The 20,865-nt window shown below is 46.4% G+C and overlaps 1 protein-coding gene across 9 annotated transcripts in view; it reads left to right on the plus strand.

Moving 5' to 3' along the window:
* The window catches only part of Tshz2 (teashirt zinc finger family member 2), a 440,243-nt gene that overhangs the window by 103,136 nt on the left and 316,242 nt on the right, over nucleotides 1-20,865 (plus strand). For 3 of the 9 annotated variants that reach the window (XM_006499426.4, XM_006499425.4, XM_030250745.1), the window contains exon 1: nucleotides 1,011-19,358. The exons of 4 other annotated variants lie outside the window; for them this stretch is intronic. In XM_006499426.4, the coding sequence (XP_006499489.2) occupies nucleotides 19,259-19,358 (100 nt within the window). In that variant the 5' untranslated portion in view covers nucleotides 1,011-19,258. Of the gene's footprint in view, nucleotides 1-1,009; nucleotides 19,359-20,865 lie in introns of those variants that run through there. 2 more of the 9 variants (XM_006499424.4, XM_006499423.4) reach the window with 1 other exon arrangement.

Below are 20,865 nucleotides of genomic sequence, written 5' to 3' on the forward strand. Positions count from 1 at the left end.
CTCCACAAATAGGGAAGTAAATTCAGAGATGAGAAAATTACCCACGATCACTCAGCATGAGTTGCTCCATCAAAGCCCCGCCCCCACCCTGCCCCTGTCCCCACCCCTGTCCTGCCCTGCCCCACCCCCTTATTCTTCCTCAGGCCTCTAAATGGCTTCAGAACACTTTGAACCGGCCAGTCATTACAAACCAGCTTCAAAAGTACAAACGCGTGGACGTCCAAGAAAAGCCTTGTTCATGATGGCCCACACGCATGCGCACTTGGCTATCCTAGTTAAGCCTTGGTCACGATGGCCCACACGCATGCGCACTTGACGAACCTAGTTTATTATTTTTTTAATCACAAAGGCAATCCCCTTTCTACATGCTGACAAAGTCCGGTCCTGCTCATGTGTTAATAAATTTTTCTCATTTGTGTGGGTTGCTGAGTAGAACCAGTGAACTGTTTTACTCAGCGGGTGGTGGGGCTGTAATGAAGAAGCCTTCTGATTAAGTAGGCTTCCAGCCTCTTATCGTCTTCGCCGAATGGGAGGCGCCATTAGCAGTAAAAGTAATTACCTGTGTAGAATACACTGATTGCGTCGAGTACCCACTACAAGCTACTGAGGGAGCCATCTCGGTTTCACAGCGTCCTGAGGGAGGGACCCTCCTTTGGTGTCAGTTTTACATTTTAAGTGAAGGTATATTATTTTTGGAAAACATAGTGTTAGCTGGATGAACAAGTCTTTCAATCCTCTTGAAATATGCCCCCTGTCTCTGGTCACCCACTTGCAAGTGGCCTCTCACTTCAGTGCAGAGCCACAAACGGCCACCACACAGTTGGGACTTGATAAGCGCTCTAGATGTTAAAGAATCTATTTGGCGAGAGTTGATTAGACGTGGGTGGAAACCTGTGCTTTCATCTCTGAAATCGCGGAGTCCATTCCGTGAAGCTGGCTGGGTGCTTAAAGCAGTAATTCCTAAGAAATTGTCCGTGCCAGATCTCGTTAAATGCTGCATCACATAGTTTCCCTAAACTTAAAATTCTTCTCTGATAGGAGTATGAGAAGCAAGGTGAGGGGTGACCAGAGAGCTGACACTCAGTGTGCTCACTCACAGTACCTCAGCGAGCCAGACATCATCCCAACATTGAGAGGGGGAGGTGGACGCTGAGTCCCTCCCCTCACCAGGAAGCTATCTGCAATTGCTACAGAGGAATTCTTATGCAAAGATGTAGCTAACCAACTTAACTATCTTCCGTGTTTGCCAGCCTTCCCTTAAACATACAATCACTACAAGTATTGTCAGTGTGGTTTTTACATGACTAGCCCCGGCAAAGGTGACATTCCCTAGGTGGAGAAGTAAGATGTTCACTCTAAGTTTAGTATGGTTTGATTAAGCTTGCGAACTGTTTCCAAAGACATAAGGCAGCAGAAAATTGTCTTGAAGCTTCGTTCTCAAGGTGACTGGCCCATCAGATGAAGGCAGGGTATCCCTCATCACAATGCCTGCTTCCTTTTTGTGGCTGCCTGGTTCAGCAAACAGAAACGGGTGAAGGAAGAAACAGATGTCAAAGCAACATAGACAGGACCAAATCTCATCCCTGGATACCTCCAAATCTTGCTCCTGTTTGTCCAGATATAAGATAAATGAATGAACCCAATTGCCACCAACTTTCCCCTTCCACATTGTCACACGTCAGGTCCGACAATAAAGATCACATCATAGTACTGTTAGGAAGACTAAATCCAGGCAAGAGGAATTCGTCGAGAGGGTGGGGAGTTAAAGCAGGGTTTCACACTGTAGCCTAGGCTAGCCTTGAACCCTTGGCAATCCTCCTTTCCCAACATCTAGAGTTCGGGGATTACAGACAAGTAAAGACCCAGCTATCTAAATGGGTGCGTTTTACATGAAGGAAATCTAATAAATCCTACATTAAGCTAAAGGAATCTTGAAGGGGAGCAATAAAGGGTTAATTGGATGTCACATTTTATGGCCTTTCTTCCTATTGGATAATTTCAACTTCATGGATTTATAGATTTTTCTAAAAAATAACAACAGTGACAAAAACTTCAGCCCCCTCTTCACCTACCCCCCTTTTTCTCCTTTAACGTCATTTAATTTATCTTGGGGAAAATCAGAACACTGCTTTATCATTACTTTGTTCTTGGAATTCTCTGATTTCAAAAAAAAACCCTCTAAAATATTATTAAAAATTAAATAAGATAATATTGCCAAGGTGTTTTTCATAAAGCTTGCCACAGAATAAACATTAATCAAATGTACTGTGAGCAATCCCTCTCGCCTCCCTAGCTACAGAGATCTCAGAGCCCAGGGAACCCAGAGCAGAGGCACAGTAGTTACTGCGAGTCTTTATTTCATTTGTTCTCAGTAATTTTAGGCTCCAGACTCACGACCAGTTATTTATATGTTGGTTCAACTGCCCTGTGATGATCTTCAAGAAAGGCTGGGGGTTATTTTTCTGTTAAAAGTTATACTGCATTGAAGAATGTCTGCAGGGATGACGAGGTGGCTCAATGAGTAAAGGGGCTTTCGGCCAAGTGTGATGACCTGAGTTCAATACCAAGGAACCACAGATAGGTGAAAAGAGAGAATGGACTTCTAAAAGACCGTTGTCCTCTGGCCTCCACAGGCACAGTGTGTTCTCTGAGACTTGAAGTCCTGACTCTGTCTGGTTTCAGGTGCCCCACAAGGAGGAGTCTGTTCTAATCTTTTTTTGAGGTGGGGATTGACGGGGAGGCAGACTGCCCACCGCGGGTCTCAAGTGGGGCTGTGTGGGTTGTAAGAGATGCAGTCACTTTAAGGAAGTAAGTGATCCACTAACAGTGGAGAGAGCCTTCCAACACCAGGCATGGTGGACTCCAGCGGGGACAGCCAGGACAGCAGGGACTCTGTCCCCACAGCAGCAGCACTAGCTTGCAGACCATACTCCTCAAAAGCACTCTGTCTCCCACATGGACTCTTGGGCCCACCAACCATATAGATGTTCCTAGCCAGGATCAGCAGAGTCAGAGAAGCAAGGAAGGAAAAAAAAGAGAGAGAGAGAGAATGGAGAAGCTAAGACCACAGAAAGGACTAGGCAGAGATTGCAAGATACTGGAGAAGAGGTCAGGGATCAGGGGCCAGGGGGGTCGGTGTTAGAAATGAACCTATGAGGAAGCAGGCCATATTGAACGAAGTTGGGACCATTGATCTCTTCCTAGCTCGATTGCACACCCTGGGCTGAAAAACAGCTGGCGTGAATGGATAGACTAGGGGTCGGCTGGGGAAGGAAGCCGCTTCTTCCCAGAATGCCTTGCTTTTCCAGGAAGAAAGCAGCGGTGCTAAGAGATTGTCCAAGGAGAATCTTCAAGCCCCAGACCGGAACCTACACGTGTCCTCCCTCCGGCAGTTTTCCAAACAGATCTTCCCGTGTAGCGGACATGAGTACAGTGGGCCACAGTCTCCTGTCTTGGATCTTGGCCCCAGACACTGGAGTTTTTGTTCTGATCACCATTTTCACCAGAACACAGACCTCTGGGTACAAGACCTCAGTCGCTAGATACAAACCCAGGGTGAAAGCTCTCGGGTTAGAGTGGAGCGACAGCTGTGAGCGAGGCCTCAGCTACGGGACTTCCCACCTACAGATGTATTTGTTGCGGGAAGGATCGGGCAGAGACTGGCAAGGACGTAGAGCCCTTCCCCTACTGTGTTTTATGTGTGTTCTGAGGGCTTTTTCCAACTACTTAAAGAGAGGCAGCAGCTCTGTTGGTTCCGTGATTGGCAGAACTTAAACAGCGGTCACGTGATGCTCGGCGGGCTGACTTTGTACCCCTGTCTCTTCTGGCTGAATGGAACCTGAAGACGGGGCACATGATAACATTTGGCTCTGCCTGTCATTTTGCTAAAAGAGCATCTTGATGACTTTTGGTTGGTGCTCTGGAAATCAGGATAAAATATAACTGCGTCCTTCACGTCTTTCCCTGAGCTCTTCCCTCCATCTGGCCTAACCTTAAACCTCCATCCAGCTTTAGCCTCTTTTGCAATCATTCCAAGACCCTATGTCATCAAATGGAGTCGGGCTCCTTTGCTGGGGTCCATCTGATCCCAAACCCAATTCTCTCCACAACTCTGACTAGAACCCCTCTCCCTGCTGGAGAGGGGACTGCGGAAAGCAGGCAGGCAGGCACCAAGTCCGACTCTGATTGGTTGAACAAGCTTTTGTTGGGACCTTACTATGTGCCAGGAGCTGTCTCAGACTCTGGGCAATTAGAGGCAAACAGAACATGCCTAGGTCTGACCTTGGATAGCTGTAGGCTACTTAGCTAGACTGTCACTAAGGAAACCATCACAAGAGAAAGCTGCAGGACCAGCGTTGTTGAGAGCTAGGAAGGATGAAGATACGGCCCCTAGAAGGGGCCTGGGGGTTTCTAGTTTCTGAAGGGCTGGCAAAGAACTGGCATTAAAGCAAGAAACCTTTAAAGAGAAAAGGAGGCTGGAGGGACTGCATAGTTAAAAAGCATTTGCTTTGCGAGCATAAGGCCCTTGATTTGGTCCCTGGTGCTCATCTTAGAACGCCTGGCATCGTGGTGCACACTCGCCACAATCCCAGAGTTGGGGAGGCAGAGGCAGGCCACTCAGCCTAACCTACTTGACAAGCTCCAGGCTAATGAGATGCCCCATCTCAAAATATAAGATGGAATTGAGGAATGGTACCTGAAGTTGACCTCTGGCTTCCACCTGCCTGAGCATCTGCATACCCCACATGTATACATACCTACAGTTAGGCAAGCACACATACACACACACACACACACACATACACACACACACACACACACACACACACGAGAGAGAGAGAGAGAGAGAGAGAGAGAGAGAGAGAGAGAGAGAGAGAGCCATCAAGAGGTGTTTGAGCCGGACAAGGGTGAGAGAGAGACAGCCATCAAGAGGTGTTTGAGCCGGACAAGGGTGTCAGCCTTGGGGCTCTCTCCGTGGGTGTGGGTGGAGCACTCCCTGGTCTTGAGTGTGAAGTTGCAGTGGCCTTTGTTGTCTGAGACTTCGAGCATCACCCACAAAGTACAAGTCAGTAGGCTAAACTGAAAACTGTAAAGCTCTACATCTAAGTGGAGGTTTTATGGCTTCCAGAAACCTGTAACATCCCCTGCCCCGTAGGGATTCCACTGCGGATTGATGCGTGACACTTCTTAAATGTCTGATTTACTCCTGGCAATAGTTTACATTCTGTAATTCACCTAAGGCTGGCTCCGAGAAGGAGACGACGCCTTTTGAGAACTCCAGGGCTAGTGGTTCCTCTCTGGGATGGTTTCAAGCAAGTAGGAGAGACCCATGCTGTCACCACTAGGGTCCCTGGGCTGCTCAGCCAATGTCCTAATTCAGTCTATAAAAGGATAAGGAGTCGGGGTGTAAGGCCATACATAGATGGAACTGCTCCTCATCTTACAGCTGGCTTCCAAGGGCAGAGCTATGGAGACACAGAATACAGACAGCTCCTGCTTGCCTGTGAGTGGGCGGCTCTGTGGTGGCTTCTCAGGCTCTCTCTGGCCCCTGGCGCGCTACAGTCCGCCGAGCTCCCCTGCAGTAGCTATAAAATCTCGCTATTATGCTCAACAGGGTGTCAGCTGAGAGGTGCGGCTTACAAGCTCATGTCCAGTGGACCGAAATGTCTAAAGTAAATGTTAGTTCATAAAACTTGCATGACGCATCCATGGGACTCAAGGAAAGCAACCCAACACAAAGAAAAAAATATAGTAAGTGACTGGCTTAACCCTGTAGTGAAGGGTTCAGGAATGTTTGGGGGGAAGTTGTTTGTTTTGTTTCATTTTTAATGTGTTTTCACCCTTTAGGTAAATAGACAAATAGAGAGGAAAAATACATCTTGCTTCCCTGAACATAATGAATAATAAGTTCTTTCTAAGACTTTCAAGTCCTTTTTGGTTTCCAAAAAGGGTGAATAGAGTATCTGCCCTTAAAGATATCCTTGAAGATAAAATGGCGACAGGAAGGGAGTGTGGACATGGCTCAGTTGGTACAGCCCTCACAGGGCTTCAGTGACGCCCTGGGTATAGTTCCCAGCACCACATCAACACGGAGTGTTTGTGCATGCTTGCTACCCCAGCACTTGGGAAGCAGAGGCAGCAGGATCAGAAGTTTAAGAGAAGATTCTACTCTAGGGAGTTTCAGACCAGCCTCAACTACATGAGACTCTGCCTCAAAAAGAAAAAAACAAAACAAACAAACAAACAAATAAACCAACAGACAACAAAAAGTAACTGAAGAAAGAGTTCCTCTTGGGAAATCCACAGCCCAACTGGAAAGACTGATATTAACTACTTAAACAAAGAGCGATGACTTCTAGAGTCTTAATAGCGACAGGGTTTGCTTTGGAAAGTGGATCATAGGATGCAGGGCTCACTGAGAACTCCCAGAGAAGTTAGGATTTTAGATGAGTCCTGAAGGGACTCATGGGGGCCGGGGTAAAAGCCCACAGTCATCTGAGGCAGCCTGGGGCTATGCTGAGGAGTTAATGATGAAGAGGGGGGTGGCAGGGAGGAGGCAGAGGGCTGGAGACTGATGTGTGCGTGGCTGAAGTCCCCGGTATTGGCAGCAAGGAGTTCCTTCCAAGTGAGTAAGCTTAAGTGCTGAACCCTGAACGGGGACTTCATCCTGGGTTGGGGGTGATAGTACTTCCATAAGACGGCAGTACCTCAAAACTGGCCAGCTTGCTTTGGGCAGCACCAAGATACCAGCCCAGGTGTCTGCAGGTGGTTTCCGGAGTATCTTAACATAGCTCAGGGCAAATCTTCCTATCTTGGATCCTCCGCATAAACAAAGGCTCTGTGATCCTCTCTTTGAGGTAGGAAGTCATTGATGTATTTGCTCAGTGAGTTTCCAGGCTGTGTGGATTCCATGGCTCCCCTCCCATCCCCTGGTATACATTAAGCATGCCACTGTTTCCATATCACAAACACATATTTGATGTCACTTAATATTTAATTCAAATAAAATACCTGTTGCGTCAAATACAATGTTTACACGCATGAATCTGTATATTCCCTAAGGAGAACATTTTTGAATGTTCCTGTGACTCTGTGTTAGCATGAGGCATTTGAAGACATACACAGATAAGCCTCTTAACAATTTAACTGTAATGTATTTACCTTAATGTATAATATTTATATAAAACGAGGGCCACATCGAGACAGCAACTTTGTGTACATAATGACTTATTTTTTTCATTGTTGATAATATAATACTTATTGTTCAAATACAGCTGTTTAAGACCTAGAGAGATAAGTTAATTATTAATAGCACTTGCTGTCTCTTCAGAGGACCCAAGGTGGATTGTCAGCATCTACCTAGTTTACAACCACCTAGAACTTTAGCTTGAGGGACCTGAGTTTCTCTTCTGGTCACTGTGGGCACCTGAACACTGAGTCACAAATACATACATATAAATAGAAATAAATCTTTTAAAACTATGTATATTTTAAACATGAGCTTATATGAAGCAAAGGCATCAGTTATTTCTATAATAATTATATTCTCCAGTCAGATGAAGGAAGGACAGATTCCCTGAGGCTTGCTGAACAATACATTAGCTTATATTTCCAGCTCAGTGTTTTACTCTGATATGGGTTTCCCTATGTCACGCAAAGCCAGAGCCCCAGCTGGCACAGAGATGGTTTCAATGTTTTTGTTAATTTCCCCGCTCCTTGTTCACCAAGGGAGGGCAGTTGCAGTTGAGTCTTACTCTACGCCGAGAGACCTCAGTTAACTTGTAAGCCAGCCTCTTTACCATCCTAGGCTGTCACATCCCATCAGGCTGCATAAACTGAGTCCAGCAAATGTCAGCCAGAATTCAAAGCCAGAATCCTCTCTCTGTCTTCACCCTAGCTAGCAGATGGCGCTTCATCAGTCAACTCGAGTCTGTCTGTGTTGGTTGTTGACTCTGATATGTTTGACAAAGTGTGTGGGTTGTTAGACTATTTCTCCCTCAAGACAGCCTAGCAAACAAGCCTTCACCTGGGGGATAAATGCTAGCCACAGGAGAGAGGACGCTGTATTCCCCGGTAGGATGCACGGTGTCTCGTGGTGTGTCATCAGCTCCTTCTGAAACCCTTCTCGGAAACGTTTTTCCTCCCTGTTGTCATCTCTACACTTCTCTGTCATTTTAAAAATTATTTTTGAAGCCTCGAGTTAAGACGAGATGCCACATGAAGAGGCAGTGGGAAGGATCCATGGTCAAAATGACAGCTTGAGACCGGGACACTGATTCTGAGGTATCTCAGTCACAGAGTGTTTATCTGGGTCGGTCCTGGCTAGAAAGAGACTCCACTCACCAGGGCTTAGTGCAGAGACTAGCTTGTAAAGGGTCATGGAGCCTGCAGATCATCCTGACTATAATAGTGCCTTGGCTGGAAAGTGGTTGCAGCCCTATGTAAACAAATGGCTTTTCCCAATAAACCTTTATTTACAAAGCACAGGGTGGAACGTATTTGGCCCAAAAATAGTTTACCAACTCTCAGCCTAGGAGGTGAGAGTTTAGCCCTCAGAATCAAACAGATCTGAGCCACACGCTGGTTCTAAGACTTGCCTGTTGTGGGATCCTGAGCAAAATTCAGCAAATCCTGCCTGAATTGAAAATCACAGGACTTTACATGCACTAAAAAAAAAAAAAAGGTTACATGACTCCCTGACTTATTATCATGATTTTCTTCACAATGAAAACTAAAGACCCAGTCAGATCTCATTAGACTTTAACCAGTTTCACACTACTCTTTGCTTGTCTTTGTAAATAAAGTTTTATAGACACACAGCCATACCCACTTACTCCGAAATTATCCAAGTACACGTCTATCCTTCCAGAGAGGAGAGGGATTTGAGTGGGGCAGAGACAGTGCTCCCTCGTCCTTTTCAGGTGTCATTTGTTCACCCCTGTGCTTGTCAAGAGACCCGCATCAAGTCCCATATTTGATGCGCTAACTATATTTCTTTTAATTTTTGCTCAGACATCTCCTAAGCACGCCTCTCCTGCCCCTCCCACTCTGTGAGCTGCTGTTTAGGAATCATGACAATTGCCATAGAGCCCCTCCATCATCAGTGACATTCTGTGCCTGGCCATCAAGGATGTTCAATGTGTAGGTTCCCAGCTTGGTGTCACCTAGTGTTTTCCCTCAGGACATCTTTTCCTCACATAGGTCTCACCTGTACAAAGTTTACCCCAGAGTAAATTCACCCAGCCAACTCTGCACAGCTTCCTAGAACTCTCTAGCTCACCTCCTGGGCAAGTCTGCAGAGTCTAATGTGAACATCTGTAACAGGGATATCATTATAATAGGTGTCAGAAGTGCCACTGCACTCCCAGAACACCCGGCTCTTGACAAGACAGATGAAGCCTACGGTTTTCTGTTTGTACTTGAGCTCCCAGAAGCCAGGGCTTGCTGGCTTTTTCTCCCTAGGTTGTGAATAGCCGGTGGCTGTTCTTTTAGATATCCATTTGTCGGGAAGATTCTGCCTTCCAGAATTTTCCCCAAGATTTGCAGGCTGCCTTGTGAAATCTCTTGTGGGGATGGCAAAGGAGGTGGTGATGTCTTTTGACTTTGTTGGTTTTTACGAAAACCATCAGGATTGTGGCTTCAGTGGTAAAATGTGTCAGTTGGGCCTCCCTCAGTTGAGAGATGCAAACCTCAGCCCAGCATGGCTTAAGCAACTGGCGGTCTATTGTCAATTAACTAGAACACCAGGACAAGCTGACTTGAAGAACTGCTGGTTCAAGGCTTCAAGTCACATTGCAAAAGCTCTCTGTCACTTCTCTGGTCCTTGTTGGCTCTATCCCAAGTCACGTTTGCCCCATGGTGGCCAAGTGGCAATGAGCTGGCCATCTTCTTTTCTTCCCTCAGTACTAAGGCCAACCTCAGTCCTGAGACACTCTAGTCAACTTTCGGGTGCCTCAGAGAGCTAAATATAGGATCCACAGACCCGAGGGGCACCGAGTTTGCTCACCTAGAGTCATATGGGTAAATAACGGGGCTCATACAGCAAGATCAGAAGGTGTGAGAGCCACAGAGAGTGAATGACAGGAGAAAACGATAACTGTTTTCTTCTATAGGAACCACCAGCCTGCTCCTCTCCTTTGCTTTCCATGGCAGAGTGCTACTCATATTTGGGGCCAGACTGTCCTTTGTTATTCCATCCTGTGCATTGTCAGACCTTGAGCAGCATGTTAGCAGCATGTTAGACGGCAGAAGCGGTTGCTCCCTGCCTCCTTGTCATGGCAGCCTGTCCCCTGGGAGTCACAGATGTTGAGTTGAAAAGTGTCACTATGTAATGCTTATAAATTGGGAGTGGTGGGCAGAGGGTCAGGGCCCTGCTCATCACTCGCCAGGTAAAGGACACGGAAGGGACAGAGTGGATCCAGGGTTGAAAGTGACACTTCAGCATCCGGTTCAGAGCCATCACTGACTGGTCCCTTCTCCAAGCAGTATGCAAAGGGAAGGTCTTCAGACCCACAGGGACCCAGCAAAGCCACTGACAGGAGCAAGTTGAAAGAGAGTCCTGGCATCAGAAGGTCAAAACTTGAATCCCATTTGGACCACATTCTTGGTGTATAATCTTGGGCTAGTTAGTTAACATATCAGAGCCTCTGGATTCTCTCCACTGATATGTAAAGACCGTGCTAGTAGTGTTCATGTGGAACTTAGTTGTAACTAATGAGAATAAATAGGAATTCTAATTTTTTTGTGTGTTCTCATGGTCACAAACATCACTGCAGCCTGGATAGCCAGCCTGGGTCGACAGACAGCTAGGACCAGATAGTAGAGAATGGCCCGGTGCTCTCTGGGATATCAGGTGGCAGCCTTCATGTTGGCAGTGGGGTCTAAAGTGCTTCTAGGTGAGGTGCCTCAGGGTGAGGGTGCTTGCTCGGTATGGATGAAGGCCAGAGTTCGGTCCTCAGAACTCATGTGGCAGGCTGTGTCTATAATCCCAAGGCTCCTATGGAGAGATGGGGCATAGTCAGAATTCCTGGGTGTTCACGAGACAGATAGGTGGACATAGGCAACGGTGAACCTTGTCTCAAAACTAGTGACATGGGAGGACTGACACCTGAGGTTGTCCTCTGACTTCTACACCCATGCTATGCGTGACTCTGGTACACACACACACACACAGAGAGAGAGAGAGAGAGAGAGAGAGGGAGAGAGAGAGAGGGAGAGAGAGAGAGAGAAACAGAGAGAGAGAAACAGAGAGAGAGAAACAGAGAGAGAGAAACAGAGAGAGAGAGGCAGAGATATACAGAGAGAGAGCGAGACAGAGAGACAGAGACAGAGAGACAGAGATAGAGACAGAGAGAGATGAAGCGAGGGAGAGAGAAGATATTTTAAAAGTGTCCCTACACATTGTCAAATGTTTCCTAGAGTAGGGAAAAAAATCAACTCCCTGAAACCCACTGATTTAAACACTCAGGGCCAGTCAGCCCATTTAGATGGAATAATAATCATATTGCTTTATCCTGTTTTCCAAGGCAGACTCTGTGATTTACCCACAGTAAAAAGAAGGGGCTACTTCCAAACCTCCTTAGGAGGAAGTCTGAAGCCCCAAGTCCTGGCCCAGTCGATGGTGACATTAACAGCTCTGATGTTGTGGTGCACAGAGGTGCAGAGGGCCCGCCCATCTCCTCTGGCCTTTATCTCTCAGTCCAGAAATGCTGCCTGCAGGCTTTCAGATCAGGCTCCTTCTATTTCCAGCTCCAGTCTTGCCCAAGGGATCCATGAAGTACGTCCAGTTAGTTGCTTAAAACGGGTCCTCCTGTCTGGCTACCAGATGGAAAGCCATTGCTCCAGAGCTCTGCTCTCGTGTTGTAATGAAAACGCTTGTTACCTTTAATGAAAAACATAGACCAGACCATGAATCCTGTGGCCTTTCAGACACATGTGCACAGCTGGGCAGGAACTCGGAAGTGCTGGCCATAGGAAGATCCTTCATTTTCACAGGATTGCCTGACACTGAGGTTCTGGGGAGAGGAGAGGAGAGGAGGGTCAGCAGAACGCTACATCAGACTTAAAGCCTGATAAAGTCAGCTTCCCACATTAGCCTTCAGGGCCAGTGAAGCGCTGGGACTAAGATCTTAGAAGATGGAGCCACTGGGAGCCCCTGGGAGCCGATGTCAGTGTTGAACTTTTAATGTGAAATGTCCTCCACAGGCTCATGTGTTTGCACACTTGTCCACCACCTGAGGTCACTGTGACTCGGGAGGGTTGCAGAAGCTTTAGAAGGCAGAGTTCTATCGGAGGAGAGAGGTTTCCGGGGGAACAGGCCTTAGGTTTTGTCTTAGTCAGGGTTTCTATTCCTGCACAGAACATCATGACCAAGTAGCAAGTTGAAGAGGAAAGGGTTTATTCAGCTTACACTTCCACGCTGCTGTTCATCACCAAGGAACGGGAACTCAAGCAGGCCAGGATACAGGAGCTGATGCAGAGGCCATGGAGAGATGTTCTTTACTGGCTTGCTTCCCCTGGCTTGCTCAGCCTGCTCTCTTATAGAACCCAAGACTACCAGCCCAGGGATGGTCCCACCCACAAGGGGCCTCTCCCCCTTGATCACTAATTGAGAAAATGCCTTACAGTTGGATCTCATGGAGGCATTTCCTCAACTGAAGCTCCTTTCTCTGTGATAACTCCAGTCTGTGTCAAATTGACACACAAAACCAGCCAGTAGAGGTTTTATAGCCCAAGTCCACTGCCTGTCTGCTCTCTGCTTCCTGGCTGTGGACTCAGGGTGATCAGCAAAGGCACACACCACTACTCCATGCCTTCCTCATGATGGAGGTGCACACCACTGCTCCATGCCTTCCTTATGATGGAGGATTGCATCTCCTCCTTAAAAATTCTTTCATTCAATATAGTTTGGTCATATTTTACCTCCCTCATCTCCTCCCAGATCTCTCATACATTCACTTAACTTTCCCTCACACAGATACATACATACATACGTACGTACATACAAAGGTAATTTCTTCAAGGAGTCCCTTTGGTCTTGGCCAAGTCCTCCTGAGCAGAAGGCTTAGTGTGAGGTGTGGTTGACACACCCATGTCACTCCACTGATATCCACTCATCTAGCAGGTACCAATTGCAAACAGCTTCATTGCCTGGGATGGGCCTTTGCATCTATTCTCTCTTCTCAAAGATGGGGTTGCGTCTCATCTGAACCTGTGCAGGCCTAGTGTGTGTGGCCATAGTCTCTGGGAGTACAGCCCTGTAGGCCTTAGAAAGCATGTTTTCCTTGGAGTTTGTCCACTGCCTCAGTCCACCTTCCTCTCCCCTCGGATTCCTGACTATATCCTTTAGTACACATAAACAAAAACAAACACTTCCTCTATTAAAAAAAAATAATAACTTGGGGTCACGCACATCTAACTAGCTACATGTAACTAGCACACGTTTGACGCGCTAACCTGGAGAGTGGAAACAGTTGGCCTGTGTCCTAGCTAAGTTAGATGAGTTCGCAAATCATTTAACACTATCATTTATCTATCTGTCATCTATAACATATATACAATGTTTTTACATGTAAAACTATGATATAACAGACGCCTATATAAAATTTGCTTATACAACATAAGGAGCAATCAAAATGTTATCATGTGTAACCAGTCTACAGGATTCAGAGCCATTCTCTTCCGTTCTTTTTTTTTTTCCTTCCGTTCTTCATTCGTTATCCGACTGCTTTAGTTTGTGCCTACTTTTTCTACCGTGTCAGCAATTTGTAATTCAACCATGAAACGAGCAGTCTCGGGCACTGTTTTGAAGTTAATAAAAGTGTAAATGACTAATGTGTAGGACGGACCGTTTCTCTGCCCCACCGGAATCCAGCTTGTGACACTGCTCAACAGAGATGAACTGTCTCCAGCCAGTTAGCCACCCTAAAAAAAAAAAAAAAAAAAATTAGGTAGGAAGTCAGAGGGCGGGACTTCCTGCTTTGTTCCTTCCGCATCTCTAGAACATTCGATTATCATGTTTTGATTTTTAAAAGGAAGTGGAGTTCCTAGGCAAGAGAGTGACAGCAAGTTTAAGGGGATTTATTGTTGGCTTCTTCTCCCTTATCTATCCCAAGCGCCCCTTGATTTATGGGGTTTATCCTATAGCTCAAGAACAGGGGTTGTTAGTGGGCGGAAGAATGCAGTTCTGGGGCCAAGGTTGTGGTTTGCTGTGTCCTTGAATGGTTACAGTTCTCTCTCTTAATATATTTTCTTACCTTTCGGTTTCAGCACGATCTGATTGCCAGGAAGGCTTTGCCTGTGTGTTGGGACCACTTCCAAATGCCACCTTGTGATCTTACAAATAAATCTAGTTTCAGTGAAAGAAAAATGGAAGGGGGCTCACCTTCTCTGTTGACAAAATATCAACAGGGACACAGGAGCACCTGAAGATGCAGTCAGGTCCTGTGAGGTGGGGCAAGGTAGGGGCTAGGGAGTTGCCTCCCACTAAAGTGAGATTTTCTCATGGGGTTTCTGTGAAGATCTCAACTCCCACTTGAGCCCCGAAATCACTAAACCCAGCTGTTTCTCCCCCCCCCCATGGCTGTGGGAGTCCTCTGCAGCTCTCTTGTATTAGATACACTCCCAGGTTCCAAGTTAGGCTTGATCACCTCCTTCAAGAAACATCCCACAGTCTCTCACATCGAAAACATAATCATCAGAATTTGATGGTTGAATTTCTTCCTGATATTCTTCACTTATTGCAGGTTTTTTGTCTTGTTTTGTTTTCTATTCCTGTCCCTACTTGTCTATAGATGAGTATAATAATGGAAGGAATCTGCCTCCAAGACTCCACCGATTGCCTAGTGGCTAAGTGTGCACTCAGTGCCTGGTGCTGGCCTTAGACCACTGTGTGGCTGGCTTTGGGGAAAGCTGTTAAGTCCACAAGATGGCTAACTTTGAGACTTATGGAGATGTGTGTCCTTGCTGAGACCCCACAGAAAGTAGATGATTCAACCTGGCATGCAGGCATGGAGATCTGACCCCTGTCCCTGCCCTGCTAACCTATTTGCAATCTCTTGGCTTTCGTGTCGAAAGACCTAAAGGCCTTGGCCTTCCCATTTGCTGATGCATTGCCAGACGGTCCCAAGCCACCTGTCATTTTGCCAAAGTCTAAATCCCCTGCCGGTCTCAGTTTTCTCTCCCTGGTAACATTCAGAGCTCATGTTGCATTAAATGGTTAAAGGGGGGGCGAAATGCATGTCACTAAACTCGTCAATGACAGAGTCGAGTTAGAATTAGGAAATTCTAGCACGGGATAATGCTTTTTGGCAAGATCTCATCTGAGCAGGAAGCCTGAACTGGAGAAGGTATGCAACCAGAGAGTGAGGGGCATCTGTTTGTCTTCAGTTCCTCTGACAGCCAGGATGGCTTGTTTGTGTCAGTATTCTCTGGGATGGTAAATGTGATCTCACAGAAAGGTCAAAGTCCACCAGACCTTTCTGCCTGCTCGGGGGCCCACCCCAGGCCTCTTCTCTCCTGCCCCCTGGTCCCTTCTAAATTAAATCACATTCCACTGCCTGTTGTTGGATAATGTCTGGACAAAATACTTTTGCACACACTCCTTGCTTAAGGCAAAGCGACTGGAACAGAGTGCAGCTGGCTATGGGCCATGGACTAATTGCTTTATGCCCATTTCCCCTCGCCAGAGGCACACCCAGCATTGAGGAATCCATGGCCATTTCCCAAGTCTTTTTCAGGTCTCTGACAATCAGTGGAACATTCACTGGGGTGGGGGAACCACCTGGATTGGGCGGGCGGGGGGAGCTACCTCTCCATAGGCGTCGGCACCTTTCCACTTGGGCTGTTTAATCTCCTGCTATTTTGATCCTAGTGATCTGGGTTTTTAATTTCCTGTAATCCAGAAAGGAATGTGTTCTCTTCCTTAACGACATCTGTGGGATCTGCCTTTCTTGTTCCAGACGAATCCTAACAGAGATGTTTTCGTCAATGACTGGATATTTTATTAGAAATCCAGAGATTCCCGTTAACTCGAATTATTTTCGTGGCTCTGATCAACCTTCAGCTTAATAATTCATGATGTTTAATAACCTGTTCAGATCATTGCCAAAATTATTGATTTAATAATATTTGGTTATTAAGAGTGGAAGATGAGGAGGGGTTTCTTATCACTACATCAAGTTCTGTCTTATTACCTTGCAATTCTTGAGGAGAGCCGATAATCATAGAGACCTTTAATATCTTGTCATTTTTCTTGGTAAAAGCTGGGAAATAGTTCTGAGTTTTTAAATAGGATTTGCCTTCACTTTTATTTCCATATTTTGGAGGCAGGGGGTTTTCCTGATGTTTTGAGCTACGGTCTCGTTATGCAGCCCAACTGACCCTGACCTTAAAACCCTCCTGCGTCCTCCTCACACCAGCTCGCTGGGTGATAGGCCTACGTAGCACAACTGCCTGCTCTCTTCATTCTTGAGCTTCAAAGGTTACAATGAAGACATCCAATCAACCTAATGAGTAATGACTGAAACACTCCCCAAGAGTTTTGGAGACACCATGCAAGCTCAGCCCCAAGTCCCTGCGGTTTCTCCGGCAGATTCCAGCGGACTCCCCTCTTCTCCTTTTAAAATCATCTTTAATTGAATCGTATTGTGATTACTTCCGCGGTTTCCCTTCTGGGAACACACTTTACAATCTGAAATTAGAATGGAGCTGGAAAATTCATCACCAACTTGTTTTGGCAATGCGGAGTTTCGGACCTCTTCCTCCTAGGACCTCCTTCAGAAGTCAGAGCTGTGACTGGGCCAGGCGGAGATCAGTGTTTCCTCTCACTTGAAAAATAAGTAAAAACCAAATGTATGGACTTTAAAATAACCCATTTAAAGACTAACCTTGATGCTGCACACATTTCAGTTCAACATTCCTAATGCAGAGGCAGGGGGATCTCTGTGAGTTTGAGATCAGCCTGGTTTACATCATGAGTCCCAGACTCCTAACCAGGACTTCGTTGTGAGACCCGGTCTCCAGATAAATTAATTAAAATGATGTCTTTAAGAACTTCATTTGCAAGTTGCCCTTATTGTTGTTAGAATATCCTTATCCGGGCCTCTTTCTGCACTAACAACTACATCTTCAGGCAATGTTCCAAGTGGAACCCTCTTTATCCCCAATTTTATTCAAGGCCTAATGGTGTTATGGCACATGTCCAAAACTTAACCTGTCAGGCAGTGAGAAACTTCCTCGTAGCACTGTGTCTCAATAGAAACTGACTTCCTGCATTGGAGATAAAGGATGATATGATACAGCCTGGGTTTAGGAGATCCTTAGAATTCCCCTACCCAGGGTTCTTTGTGTTCCAAGCATGCTGGGAATGTGCCTTGCCATGAGTGGATCCTTTTGTCTACTCAATGTCAAGGACAAGAGAAGGAATTCCTTCATAAACACATGGATGGGAACCTGTCTCTGACTTAACCGAGCCTGCAGACAACCTAGGTAAGACATAGTGCTCACAGCTTCCCAGATATATACACACTGGATCCTTGCTGCGGCCTATAGATCCCCTTCGTTGGCCAGCATGAAAATGAGCCATTATTGTCGAATAAAAACGGTGTCCTGGGGTTCCATAGCTCGGCTCAGCAAATTTAGACCAGAGCATTGATCTTCCATCGGTGTAGCCCATTTGGTGTGTGTCTCACCTTGATTTCTGCTGCTGTCAAACACTCTAGCCAAAAGAGAAACTTAAGGAAGGAAATGGTTCATTTCATCGTATAGGTGACAATCGGTCTTTGGGAAACCAAGGCAAGCTTGCAATTCCACACAGTGTCACCTCCGACCAAGGAACGCATTTCACATCCAAAGAAGGGCGGCAGGAGCCAGGGAGGAAGCTCATAGGCTTACTTCAGAGGCCCATGCTCAGCCAGGTCCTCCTGACGAGAGATAGTGCCGCCCACAATAGGCGGGGCCTTCCTGCATCAATTAGTGTGGGTGGGCCCTCTTGCATCAATGACCAATCAAGACAATCCCCGGACATGCCCATGAGCCAATCAGGTCTGAGCAATCCCTCAATTGCGGTTCCCTTTTCAGATGACTTCAGGTTTAAGCTGACAGTTATAACTAACTAGGGCAGTGGGTTATATCAATGGGGGAAGTGGGTTTAGAATATATCTGAGTGCCTTGCCTGTAGTAAAGGACGGAGCGTGCACTTCGTTGTTCGCTCTTTACACACATAAACACCAGTGCTTTGGATGACAATACAAAAGTTATCCAAAAGCCCCCAAGTTTCAGAAGGTCCTATTACCTCCATGTAGAAAGACAGATAGCCACAAGTCCTTTTCAGGAACGCTACCTCTCAAGTCTGTTGAAATATGTAATTCTTGAATTTAGAGAGCTGACTACAAGAGAGGTCATGACTCACACCTGCTTCAGCCAGCACGCAAAGGTTGAAGGAAAAAGTGTTGTGGCGCTCTGCCTCTCTGGTGAGCGATCAGCACACAGCTTTCAGGGTCTAAGGAAGAAGTTAAAGACTGCTCCACCATGATATCAGGTTGTGTCAGGAGTCCAGTACCTAACTGATAGCTTTCATTGCGGAAAGAAATTGTTACACAGAAGCCAAGGGGAAGTGGGAAGTGAACATTGTTGCTCATTTTGGAGGAAAAGCAGAGCACTCCAGCCTGGCTTTGAAACAGACGGGAAAGAGAGAATGGTTAGAATGGTCAGAGTGACCACCATCCATGCTCATTTAGTTACAAGTTATCTTTCTTGTTCTTCTGGCTGCGAATTTGAGGCTCATGCACAGACTAGCCCAACGCCCAGGACACGTTAAAGTGCAGGTGTAGCCTTTACTGCCGCCCAGAGGCACATCCGGTTTGCTGTCAGTACCTCGAAGATGGGCACTTTCAGCGTGGCTTTTACGGTTCAGGGTCTGATATTTCGTGATGAAGCTGGCTACCACCTCCTGGATTTTAATATTCATTGAGGTGCTGACACAAACTCAACGAGTAGAGCTCATTACCAGCACCTGTGAACTTGCACCGGTTTTTTTTTTTTTTAGAAGTAGAGAAATGGATTTCACCTGAGAACGTCCTTAAAGTTATGTCAAAGCCCAATTGATCTGATGGACTTTTAATGACTTCACTGATAAGAGACCTAGTGACTTAGACCTGCTCCAGCCCATCTAAAAGGCTGATGGCAATTTGCATGGTCTGATGGGATCCCAAATGGGAGGGGTGGACCTTCAAGTTCAAAGAGATTGCACACAACCGACATGATGTGCAACTCCGAAGGGCTAGGCAGAGAAACCACCAGGCACGGTGTTCCTCCAGTCTCAAGACATCTAGAGGCATACGCCAGGATTACAAAGCACGGTAAGAGCTGGGTAACTGAAGGCTGGAGGGTTGAACACAGGTTCTCACCTACTCAGAGACTCTAGACCAGGAACAGGGAGAGAGAAAAGCAAGAAACAAAGAGACAATTTAGGCTGCTAAGAGCCCTGCTAGCGGATCAGCAGAAAGCATCTCTCACTTGCATTTTAAGCAAATCGGAGGTTTTAGCGGGACATTATCACCTGCAGAGCCCAGTAATGGGTAATTGGGTAGGGAAAAGGGCCATGCATTTCTGATTAATATTTACCAAAGTCTGTGTGTGTTTTGCTTCAAACGTTAACGACCTGGCAGATCAAGTTGAACAGAAAGGATAGTGTGGCTTGAAAATGGGGTATTGTACTCCTCAGACCCTGCCGCCTCTCTGCTTGGCTTATGATGAATGCCATTCTTTAATAGCAAACTGGTGTTCGTAAAGAACTTATTACAGAGACTCTGAGGAGCCAAGAATGAAGGAATGCCTGACTGGCATCGATCAATCAGCCCCCTTTTAAACACGAACTGATCCTTCCTTTTCAAAGTAACAGGTCACCCGAAGGTCTCCAACATAAACATGCGAGCCATCAGAGCCATTGCAACGCTCTGGTCCCGATCACTGTTCCGTGTACGTTTGGGGAGAAGATGGCCCCCGCTGTTCCTGGCAGAGGATAATTATTGGCACCTGCAAAATAATGATAGCCAAATAGCAAAGAATAGAGTCATGTTTAGTTAAAGATCTGCATCCTTGGAGGCAGAACTCAGGTGGGAGCAGTCCTGGGAAGAGCTGGCCGGTGAACATGACCCAGAGCATCGAGGGGCTACGGATGGTTCACTTCTTGGGCCTGCTTGGTCCACTCTGAGGCCACACGGTGCTTGGGGTGATGTTGCGTTCCTTGCTCAAAAGCCTCTATTGTGTGGTGGTTTGGTTTTTTTGAAACAGGGTTGCATGTAACCCAGAGTGGCCTCAAACTGGGTATGCTGCCAAGAATGACCTTAAACTCCAGATCAGATATTCCAGCTTCATCGCCCAGGGGCTGGGACTACAGGTGTTTGTCACCACACACAGCTTTAAAGACTAGAAAGCAAGGTTTCTTCCCTGTCTACCTGACAATGGGCTGGGCTACCCTTTGCTATGCTGGGATTCTCAACACAAATGCCCTGGGACTTCTCAACCCAGAGATCAAAGCCTGAGAAATGCAGGCAAGTGACTTAGCCTGCTTCTGTAGTTCCCAGTCATCCAACCCCCCTCCCTCACTGTAAATTCTCCTGAACTTTGTATGTACAAATACATACATACATACATACATACATACATCTACCCATTGGTTGAGAATTTGATCTCTCAAACTTCTTGGGCTTAGTTCCTTCTCTTTTTCGTCATGGCCATGTGATCTTAAGAGATCTGGACTTCCCCAGACCTCAGCTTTCTCATCTGTAGTCTTCACAGGGATTTCACAGGAACCTGTCATGTAAGGTCATAGGAGAAAATTCTTCCTGTCGTGTAACACATATA

The sequence above is a fragment of the Mus musculus genome, chromosome 2, assembly GCF_000001635.26.
Source record: "Mus musculus strain C57BL/6J chromosome 2, GRCm38.p6 C57BL/6J".
Taxonomy (NCBI): Eukaryota; Metazoa; Chordata; class Mammalia; order Rodentia; family Muridae; genus Mus; species Mus musculus.